Consider the following 12,194-nt stretch of genomic DNA (forward strand, 5'->3'; position numbering starts at 1 on the left):
TAACTTGAAACAAAAAAAGGCAGAAAAGCAATCTGGAATTTTTTGCTGATTTTCAGTTGCTTTGGATATTGCAAAAGACGTAATAGCACAGTAATACATTGTCCTGTATGCTAAATATTGTATAGACACCATGAAGTAATTCTTCTGACATTTACTGCATCCTGAGACCATCACTTCTTGCAGACAGTAAAGTGACAAGTGCTGATGCTCTGGCCACTACTGCACGAAATAGTGTCCCTGCCTTGCCATGTTCTCTTGCCACTGTGTGACAGGAAGCCCACACATATTTTTTCCTCTCCACATCCAGTCCACTGAGAGAATACTGAATGAAGTAAAGTAGTCTGTGGGTCAGCAGATGGAAGGCTTAGTGGAACTAGCATTCAATGATCCTTAAGCAAAAATTCTCATTTTCCAGTTGATTAATGCACCAGTAATTACATATCACTCACCAGAAATATACTTTTCCTCTTTTAAAAGAAGTGGTATTTACGCTAATGAATTTGATTCAAAACCTGAAGTCCATTACCTGTGTCCACAATGAATTTACTGGAGAGGATGGCAAGTCAAACTACATACAGAATTCAAGGTTTTACCATTACTCTAACTGAAATAACTAGCAAACACAGAGGGCTTTCAATTTCAAAAACATTCCCTAACACATACATATTTTTAGAGATGTATTACCCAAGAAAGGGGAATGAAATAATGTCTGTATAAGAAAACCACCAATCCACATTTTCAGTGACTAAGGAACAGTATCATAACATGCCGCATAGAACTTATCACTGCACATTTCATGCCCCCCAGCCTGTGGGGTTTTTTTGAAGGTTTTACTGTTTGATATATTTTTCCTTCTTATGTGAGGTGTTATTTACTGCCTCTGTTATTTATTGCTTCACAGTCTTCAACTTCTTGATTTCTAGAGTTCAAATGCTTTCATTTCTCTCACCTGCTGAAATCATACTAGTCTTTCCTCCTTTCCCAGTCTATTGTATTATACTGGGCAATTATATATACAGTATATTCTTCACTCCTGATACCTCAGGCTTTGCTAAAATATCCTTGCAGAGTTACTTACAACATATATTTTTTACCTCCTTTCATTTGCAGCTACATCTGATTTGTGTGTAAGGCAATGTAATCAATACAGCATATGCAGCAAGTACATTTTTTACATAGACACATTAGAATTCCTCATAACAAGCACTTAAAACTGGTTTACCTATATAACAGAAGATTTATCTAGCTAGATATTTTATGGCATTTACTTCTGGAGCAATAGGTTCCTGTTCTGTAGACTTGGAAGACAGTGCTGTACTTAAAAACAATTAAAAATGCAGCCACTTTGCATATCCACAGCTACTGAGGGGATATCCATTGCTGCCGCTTCAGAACAAAAACCAGCCCACAATGACAGAATTAAGAATATTTGGCAGAATTTCCAGGAAAGACGAGAGCACTCCGAGCACGTTGTCTGACCCACAAGCTCCAAAGTTCTGCTTGACAGGAAGGAAACACTTTGTGACAGAACCAAGCTTAATATGAAAGCCAAAATGAGGGAGAATCCACTGCAGTTCAACACAAGATGTTACAATAGGTTGAAACCATCAAAAATCTGCCTTTTCTTCCTTTTCTGAATTTGTTAGTTACCAGAATTTGCAATGTCTGTCCTTGCCGCAGTAAACTATCCCTGAATCACAAACTTATTTTTATAGAGATACTGGTGGATGTGAATCCTCAGCCAGAGTGAGAGACAAGTTTCTAATGCCAAAATCTCTCACCTTGCCCTGAAGCAGCTGGCACTGGTCACTGTCAGACAGCATTACTGCAGGAGATGAATTGCCATTACCACCACTCATGAATTACCAGCCATTTGAGCTGGTTTCACATTAATTACAGGAAGCAATGCTGCTTGGCACTTAAGCCACTTCACATACTCCCCCTCTGGATTGCTGGGACATGCTACTAGCCAAAACCATCAAAAACCAGTAGAGATGGTGGAAAAGGCTTATTTCGTTCCTCACCAGTAACACAAGGTTAAACTAAAAGGAACCGAAGGTCTGTTTAAAACAAAATGTGGAGCAATTAGCACTCTGAGATGTACTTCCTCAAATGTGATCCATAAAACTCAGGAGGTTCTCTTCCAGAGCTCTCCGAGTTCTGCTCAAACTTCCAGGAATTACCACTTGATCTAACTTTTTGTAATTTCTTTCAGTGTGTGAAGTTACCTTCTTTACTTACACACCCTGAACTGAACACCAGCTAACCCAGTCTTCTTCAGAACGGCACTCAACGTGGAGCTCTGAGTGTGCCAAGACAGACTGGCTTTGTTGCAAGCACTGCAGCAGTGCTTAATTTCTTCCTTCCCATCACATCCAAACCAGGAGGAAAACCAGATCAGCATCATTTTGGTGTTTCTCCTTCTCCATCCAAGCAACAAGGATGTAAAGAACAACCCAAAAATGACCTTATCTGCTCTATTCAGAAGCCTAAATGTATTCGTTCAGTGTGAGTTTTGGCAGCATTGAACTTTGCAGGGGCTCCTTAAGCCTGCCACAACTATATAAAGAGGGGCAAAAAAGGATGCAAAAAAGGGACCACAAGAATAATCATGACACAGAGAAGACACTACATTGAGCCTAAAAGCATTGGAAATAAAAACCCAAACAAACCTGTATGCTGTCTCAGGTATTAGAAGCACATGCTCTGTAAAGAAGATTCCTTAGCAAGGTAGAAACATATCTAACCTGGTCGACTGTACGTTGTGAGGTTGCTATCACTGTTGCCATTGCCAGAGGTGCAGCAGTTGATGGAGCAGTCATTGTGATTGTTCCCTGTGTTAGGCCAAGTATCTGCTAACCATGGCTGAGTGGCCGGTTCACTGATGTTTAGGAGTCCAGGCCTTTAAAAACAAAGCTTGGTCATTTCAAAAATTAAACAAAGGCATTTTCACATTGCAGTGACACTGTTCCCAAATTGTCAGATATTACAAAATAAAGCATGTAACAAAAGGCTTGAGCACTGAAAAACACAGCTTGATTCAATTATTTAGCATTTCCGAGTCTACTGTCTAACCTATTCCTTGCTAAATCATTCAGGAGTGAGCAGTCAAGGGCAGCATCAGTTCATTTTGCTGGACTACACTATATGCTGGTGTGCAACATTTACCTGTCACTTTGGTCTTCATTTTTAATTTTTTTTTCCTCTCAGAAGGTTGTACATTGATTTTTTTGCCCCTTCACCATTTCTTAAAGAAAGCAAGGTGAAAAAGAGGAAATAGGCAAGTCAAATAAACAAAAAAATTCAGACATGGAAGCAGGATGGATATGCATAAGAGCCAAATTTAAATGTGAATATTCCCAAATTCTTCGTTATTTATGGGACAAGTCCTCCTCACCATCAGACAGTACTACTGTGGTGCATCAAAGGGAACAGCAGGTAACAAAAACCTCTGTGGCTTGGAAGCATTTGGATCTTACTAACCTAACCATGCTGAGGGGGTGACAAACACTTGTTCACCAGAAAGGCACTCAGCTCCCAAGAGAGTTTGAGAGACTCAGGAATACTGACCACCTGAAAAATATCCAGATATGAATGCTGCATCCTGGCTGCATTTGGAATAAACTGTACTCCTGTCATCAGCAGAAAGAAGCAGCATTCCTTGTTTGCCAAGCTGCTGAATTTTTGTAGTGAGTGTGAAAGGCTCTCTGATGAATGTTCTGTAGAATCTTCAGTGGCTCTTCAGTCCTCACACTAACAATGCATGTTACAGTTCCACACAATTTAAAATTCCCTGTGATAACTAAGGTGCTTTTAAAAATCAGATAATTTTAGCTACTGCCACATACACATATATGAACACAGCCCCCTTCTCTTGGGATTTAACAGGCAACTTTCCATTTGAAATAGTGAAGAAACTATTTTCCATAATATTAGATGTGATGATCCTCAAAAATAAAATATGCTAATCCTCTTAAACTGCAAGTTGAAAATACAAGCTGCATGCAGTTATTTGTGGGGGATAGAGTCTGTCACTGCTGCAGGCTTAAGTCACAGACTTAGAATGACATTTAAAAGATCTACACATATATGTGTGTATATATATATATATATATTTCTTTACTGCATATGTCATCTGACAGTTTAACATAGGTGATGAGGCTTGACTTGCTGTCAGGCTTACAAACCAGCCAATATGCATTCAGTAAAGAAGTATTTTTTTAAAAAAATCTGAAATAAATATACAGCTGTGTAGGCCTGTAAGCATGCCAGCTGATTAGAAAATCCCTGCCTTTTTTCCCTACACTATGCTCTTACAATGAACCTACACCTCAAGGTGTTTAGAGGAGACAAAGCATCCCAGAATGTTTCAGCACTCTAAAGATCTGTGTACTGGATTTTTGCACAAAGAATTAAAGATTCTTTGTTTCTCAAATTTACTTTGCATTCACACCTGCTGTCATGTAAGAAATGTGGTGTGATATATATAAGCAAATGAGAATTCTACTAATTGGAGCCATTTAGGTGGAACTGTAGGCAAGAGATGCTTGCATTACAGCTCCATAGCCTGGTGATGATTTGAGATTGTAAGTTCCAAAGATCTTTAACCTTGACAACAAATTTCTTAACTCCCTGAATTACTGGACGGGGTCTGAGGCAAGGGTGGACAGAGCCAAGTGGCTGTGTGGGTGCTAGGCTGGAGTCAATCCAGCACAATTACCATTACTCAAATCCTGTCTAGAAAAGGGATTGCCACAGAAATGGGTATTTTTTTCAGCATCACACAAATGGGGATAATGTTGAAATATATCACTGCGACATTTTGAAACCTGAAAAATGCTTTAACATGCTCACATAACTGCCCTTGGCAAAAAATGCTAAACCTTTCCAAAACACTGCAAATATAAAGTAAGGAAGTGAAAACCTTAGGTTTGCATCTCAGAGGATGGTTTAATACGCAAAAATAATTTTTTTTCTACATTGCAGAACTATGAACTATGTTTAATATTTTACAAAATAAGTTACATCACACATGCTATTTATGCATATGAACAAAACCAGCACAAACGTTTGCACCTTGAATCAATTGTTAAAGATTGTTAGATTCTGGCACTGCTGCTGAACACTAGGACAGTAAAATTGAAGTTGATTCTCTAGAAATACCAAAATTACTGTGCATGATGTAGACACTTGTAGGTTCATTTCTGTCCTCTATGTGAGAGTGCCTCATCTAGCCTGTGCTAAGTGAAGAGTGAGAAAGCACAGTGACACAAAGAACACAAAGGATGTTGGCTGAGTATCTTTCTGAACAACTCTCAGGGAAAGAGCGTTCATCTTTCTCCTCTCCCATTTTCTCACTATCCTGAAGTAAGGGCAGCAACCCAGTGATTTACAGATTTTTCCATTCAAAAATCACATGGTAACTGTTCTAGAGGCTTCCCTCCATGCTCCTACGGCCATGAGAACACAGCAGCACATAGTGCTGGGCAGAGATGTCTGCAATTCCTCATAATATGCAGCAGGAGCTGAATTACCCTACCTCTGCACAGCCCTCAGGTAGACTGGAAATGCTTTATTTTATGCCTCATGTTAACAATTACCAAATTTTTGCATGGTCTTGCCAATTAGGAATCACAAGATGCTACAAGTGAGCAGGAATTGTTAGAGGACTTTGTTGTCAAACTGGTCTCTGAGATTTTAGCATTATTTCAGCATCATGCCAAATCTTTAAATTTGAAAAAAAAAAAAAAAAAGGTGTGCTACTAAAGCACTACTGCTCTGACCTGCTAAAACCATTATTTTTCTTCCTAAAGAAAACCTCACCCCTACAGAGGAAATGTAAATTACAGTTTTCTGCCATGGCCATTCATTAAGTAATAACGTAAACCCAGTGAACATGCCTCAGTGAAATCCTCAATCTGGAATGGACCTGGTTCTCAGAGTGGGTGGCTGTAAATTTACAACCTGCTTCCCTCTCCTTCTGTGCTCCATCTATTTTAAGCAATGCTTTACATGTTTTGCATTCACAGAAAGACTTTTTTTCTTAAAATGTCACCTTTTAAGTCCTTTATGTCTTCAACAATTTTTTCCAATAAGCAGTTTCTTTCTTTGTAGTATTTGTGAAGCAGCTATATTTCTTAATCTTCATAAAGGCCACGACTTAATTGCTTTTACTCCCTTAATCAGGTGGTAAGCAAGGTCTTTATTTTGAAGTTTAAGCACTCCCTCTGCTGCTCATTTTTTGAGATGCAGTTTTTCCAGGTTAAAAAAGCTGAAAATTTTTCTAATAATGTTTTGGGCGTCCATCTAAAAATTTAAACCATACACCCTCCTTCTAAACAGAAAAAATATGGCCAAAATGTATACATAAATATAATGAACTAAAACACAGCTCTGCAGGTGATTATCCCACGATCACTTACAAGGACAATTGAACTTCCGGAATCCTTAAATTTATTTGGCACACAATTTACAGCTATAAGAATAAAGCACATCATTACCTGCCTCCACTGCTTACGGCCTCTCCTCCTCTCTGATATGTTACTGAAATAGTTGAAGATAAAAAAGAAGGAAAAAATATTTAAAAATCATACAAGACTCCCTCGATAACAGTATTTATTTCGCCTTTGTTTAATTTTAGCTAAGACGATAATTGTGCATTGTTTATACATTAATTCTGTGTCACATTCTGCAAGCTACTTCTCCAAACCCAGGTTTAGACATTATACTTTTGTTGCTTGATAACTTCTAGTCCTAGCCCCAATAGGGTTTTATATTTCAGTTCTGTTCTGAGCACACACGCACACACATATATAACTTAAGAAAGCAGGAAGCCATACATCAGGTTGAACTTATTCTTAACATAACTCTGCTGACTTCAGTGGAGTTACTCTGTGGAAGAATTTAGGTCATATATTTATTTCATGAATGGCTGGATGCTAAAGCTTTGCTCTACCTTATTATTTTGGCAAGATTAAAGAGGTATCATGATTCTACAACAGACCTTACTTCCAATGTAAATAAAGGCTCATTACAGCTGAAGCTACTGCAAAAACAAATCCACTCTGAATGTTACTGCAATACACTCAGGGAACAAGCACACTCTAGAAGTCCACAGAAGCTCCACTTTACAACAGCTCCATTTTATAACATTTTACAACTGATTGATAAATTACACTAAATAATCTAGAAATTTAAATATATAAACCTTAGCTAAAAACCAGTTTGGCAGAAAGAACACTTTCTAAATCAGAAGGAATGATTTTTCCAGCCTTTCCAAAGTATTCTCCCTTAACAAAGTGGATGTCCACGTGCATTTGTTTGTTGGCATGGATTGCATATCGTTCACAGGAAGGAAGATGTTTCAGAAGTTAGCTTTTAGGATGCAAACATCCAAGATGAAACAGGGCTATAAATCTTGCAGGTTTGCATTGGGTTTGGCAAAGGGTTAAGGAGACTGCCTCCGTGCAGATGCTGATGGATTCTACACTTTCCAGCTAGGAATGTGCTGAAAACAAGCAGCCAAATTCTGCTCTTTAGAGGAACTCCAAACTGGGAGTCTGCAAGAGAGAGATAAATGCTGGCAGTGATTACAATAACGGGATTAAAATGTAGGGTGCATTCCTACAGGTGACTGTTTTACTGCAGGTAATGCAACAGAGGGGAGCCTGGTTCCATTCAAAGTCAAAGCATCACTGAGATTCTGGATTGAAAAACAAAGATTTTTTTCTTTTAAGTGTTTTACATGCTTTATGTTTTTCCCAATTTCTTCTCTAAAAACCTCAAGAGCTATTTATTTTCCCGCTCTGACATATCTTAAGAAACCCTGATATTTTCTTTTAATGTTAAGAATCCAACGGAGAGAATAGATGTTAGCTTCCAACCTCTGCAGAATTTCAGTGACATGCCACAACGGGGATTACAATAGAAGCCCTCTGTTTAGCCATTTACAAGTAACAGCAAAAATAATAAAGAGTTTGAATTATTCTCCACCGAGGCACTCAAAGGCCTACAGAAACACTGAGGGCCACTCTAGCTCATGCTGAACAGGAAGCAACTCCACTGAACATCACAGGCTGACTTGTGAGAGCAGGCACTCCACAGTTTGATTAAAAGCACGTGGGTGAGACTCTAACCCAGCCTGGTGTGTGTGGATAAGTGCAGGCACACTCAGGGTTTGCTTCCTCTGTGGTCCAGCTTGAAGGATGTAACTCAGCTGCTCAGATTAGCACAGGGCTGATGAGGAGCTAATATTCCCTGGGAAACTGCAGAGGAGCAGGTGGGGTGGGTTTTTACCCTGCCTGGATATACACGTCCTGCAAGTCTCACAGGGCTCTTGTGAAAACAGAGCGTTTAGAACAAAGGAGAAAGAAACAACCTGTCTGTTCACTCAGGCTGTAGCTAAAAGAAAAGCAGAATACTGGTGGGTACAGAACGCTGTTGGATTTTATCTACTGCAGAGGATGAGCTGCTCAGCTGCCAGACTGCAGGACCCACTGAAGGTCAGCTCTACAGGATGGAAAGGCTCTCATGGGCTTGGTGGGCTGTGGTTCAGATTATGAAATATTTTGGGCGTTTCTAAACAAAACCAAACAGAAGGTGATTTTAAACTCATTGAATGTAAATTAAAGCTGAATGGGATAATTATTTTAATTATTTTAAATTTCATAGCAAAATATCATTTAAGGCAGCAAGCAAGGAAATCTAACTGCTGTAACACTTTGATTTTCTGTATCTTCCAAAGCAGACAACTTTCAGGTCACTGGATTAATGCAGACTCAGAGGAAAGAAAAGGAAAAATATTTCACCAACTATAATCTCACTGAATCTCAAGTCAGCATCTGGGCTCTGCTAAGTCATTCCTCCTCCATCAAAAGCACCTTTTGCATCACTAGATGTGGGAGGCCACACTTCTCCCTTGGAATATGCAGGAAGAGAGCCCAGGTTGTACAGACTGACAGGATCATGCTACAAAATGGCATGCTGGCGTGGAATGGTGCGCTATGAGATGGTACACACAAACAGAAAATATTGTCAGCCACAAAGCAAATGCACACTACTCAGAGAACAAATAATGATACCTGTCATTAATGACATTGTTTAAACCAAACCCTTCAGAACAGCTCAGCTGGTTGGTTATGTCAGAGAAAGAGAAATAGTACTACAAACACATGCTTCAGTAACAAAGAAGGGGGGTAAAGTGCAAATATATACCTGTTGGTGTGAAGGTAAAAGACGGGACTGAAAAATCAAAACAAAATACAAACTGGTTATTAAGCTGAAGAGAGAAAGGGAAACATACCACATTAGTATAAATCTAGCAGACAGCTGAACATAAAACAAATATATATATATATATAACTAACCCACTAGTACAGTCACATTGATATAAAAATGAAACTAAAATTGAAATTCAGAAAGAAGATTGTCTCTGCAAGTACTATTCTGGAAAGGAAAGAAAAAAGGAAAAAAAAAAAAGGCAAAGAGCTTGATATTCTATTGTGCTCCTGAGGGGGTGGGACTTAGTTTAGCCTTTAAATGCCTCTCAGTTTGGTATTTTAAGTTTTTTTATGGAAATCCTAGCACAAACAAAACCCCCACACTGTTAATCATTCTAGAATGCAGAATGACAAATTCCTTAACAAAGCCTTATCAAGGTCCTATTGAATCTTATCTGCAGTTCACTAAGTAAATGTTCATTACACTGAACTAATAGGCACAGTTAAGTATTCAGTAAGGAAATAATAATCATAAAAAGGAACAAAGAGAAGTGCTGTTTTACTGTCTCTGAATCACGAATGGCACCAACTCTCACTGTAATAAAGGCACTAAAATCTACTGCAGCAATTAATTTTTGTTTTCAGAGATGAGACTGTTAAACAGAGTTATTATCTTTCTTAAATAATCACCACCACCACCAAAAAAAAAAAAAAAAAACCCAAAAAAACCAAAAACCAACCAAAAAAAACCTCCCTCAATATGACACCTTTCTACCTTCCAACCCTTGGCTTTAAGAGGGAAAGAACAACAGAACAATGACACTGCTTGACAATCTTCTCTCTCACAGCTATTATAAATCCTCTTCGGATCAATAGGGTCTCTAATCCAAACAGCATCAGCATCTGCTCTTCCTATTAGCACATGCTCCCCCTTCTGTTGACAAGACAGTATTGTTTTCCTCTCACTGCTGCCAGAAAAGGCTAACATTGCCCTTTCTGATATAAGGACAGCAAAACTTAAGAGAAACAATCAAATATTCATGAAAACAGCCTGGAGACAGAAGGTGATCAGGAAAGCCAGCACAGAAAGAAAAGGTTCTGGCTAAGAGAACAACTTAACTTTATTTTTTGAAGAATTCCAAAGTTTGTGGGTAGTGCAGTGTGTCTTGTTGTCATAATTTAGGATATGCTGTACATTTGCCCCCTTTTTACCAAGCCAATTTATTTCCAGGGATATGACACTAAGCAGAGAAAGAAAAATGGAGCATTTGCCCATTTCAGGCTCCATTTGCAGCAAAGCTCTTTATCTTGGGAATACCACTGTATTTGCTTTGAGCTAGGCCTTTTCACATAGTCAAGTTTAATTTAGTTACAGTCAAAATATAGAACCATAGTAACAAGCTTTCATTAAAACAGAATGGGCATTTAAACCTGAGCTATTCCAAAGAGAATCAAGAATCTCAAAATTAATTTGCAGTCACAGGGACATGAAAAATAATCTTAAGCTACTGTCTCATTGCTCTTCCATGAGTTAAGTACTAAACCTAGTTTAGTTTCTTAAGGAACTGAGGAGGTCCAACTGAAAAATCTTATTGCTACCACATGAAAGAATGACTTAATTCTTAGAGCTTCTATTAATAAACTCTTCTGAGTGTGTAAGACTGCTAGTACAGTATGTATGTGTGGGAGTAGTGAAGTATTTTAACAGATGACAGGCCTGAAGCTAAATATAAAAATAAATAAATGCAAGACTGAAGAAAGTTTGGGCTTGCAATGATGACTTGATGAACTGCAGAGTGGCAAACTACTTTGCAATTCATATTTCACTAAAGATAGGTTTTGTCTTTGAAGAATACTTGACACCAGAGATACATACCCTACTTTTCTGTACACTTTCATTTAAACTCCCCACAAGTTAGACAAAAGATACTTCTACAGATATTGAGAAACACAGCTGTTTTGAACAATAGCTGATGTCATTGAAGTAATCATTTTTAAGGACAAATTGTATGCTTTTTGCTTAATCATAGGTAGTGGTGAAAGCACAGTGATGTTAGTGTGATAGAGCTGTAGAAAGGCAGTGTGGCAGCATGCTATTAGTAAAGCAAACAACGCAGGCCAGTTCAGCACTATGTGGGGGCTGTCCTGCCTAAGAAATCCCAGCAGAACACAATCAAGGGTGCAATTCCTTCCCAATTTCCTTGGCTGCAACTCTACTGCAACCACCGTGCCTGGAGTCCACAGTGAGCACTGGTACTTTAATAGCACGGAGGACATCTAAACTCTGCAACACTCCAGAGGTATTTCGGAGGTATTTCCGTGTTCCCACTCACTCATTTGCTATTTTTAGCACTGCTTCTTTTACATAGCAATGTGCAAATATATATATATATATATATATATATATATATATATATATATATATATATATAATGCTGCTGTTTAAAACCTTTTGTGTTTGATTTGCCTGTCTTACCCATAACTCATTCATTCTTGGGGACTAAGGAAAATAATCTCTGATGACTCTCACACACAAGTGCATCCACCTTTTAAACCTAGGCCTGTCTTCGGATTGCTAAGTGTCAAATTGTCAAATATAATCCCTCTAGTTCTTCAAAAGCAGGATCTCCCATTTTCTGATTCATTCCAAAATTTACGGTTCTCACACTACAAGTGCCTATGAGGTACTACACTTTGAGATGTAATGAACTGTTGTTCATTGAATTCAACTTTAATTTCCAGGCTTAACCTGGAAACTATTTGATCTGGAAGAGTCAAGTTTTTATTCCAGAAGACCTTCCAGGTGGAGATTCTAATTTTGTTTGTCAGAGTGTACTGCAAAGCACTGCTTGACCATTGACAATGTGATATATAAGAAGTACCCATAACATGAAACAACACGAAAATGAGGAGTGCTTCAAGTTAGCCCCACTGCTGCCATTCTAACTAAACACAGATGTAGGACAGGGTAGCCCC

General features: G+C 38.5%; 1 protein-coding gene across 1 annotated transcript in view; it reads right to left on the minus strand.

The window, feature by feature from the left end:
- The window catches only part of LOC136375398 (roundabout homolog 1-like), a 296,044-nt gene that overhangs the window by 25,947 nt on the left and 257,903 nt on the right, over nucleotides 1-12,194 (minus strand). Inside the window, 3 exon segments of the mRNA XM_066340911.1 lie at nucleotides 2,748-2,902; nucleotides 6,501-6,543; nucleotides 9,214-9,240. Of these exon segments, the coding sequence (XP_066197008.1) occupies nucleotides 2,748-2,902; nucleotides 6,501-6,543; nucleotides 9,214-9,240 (225 nt within the window).

Source organism: Sylvia atricapilla, chromosome 2, assembly GCF_009819655.1.
Source record: "Sylvia atricapilla isolate bSylAtr1 chromosome 2, bSylAtr1.pri, whole genome shotgun sequence".
Lineage (NCBI taxonomy): Eukaryota > Metazoa > Chordata > Aves > Passeriformes > Sylviidae > Sylvia > Sylvia atricapilla.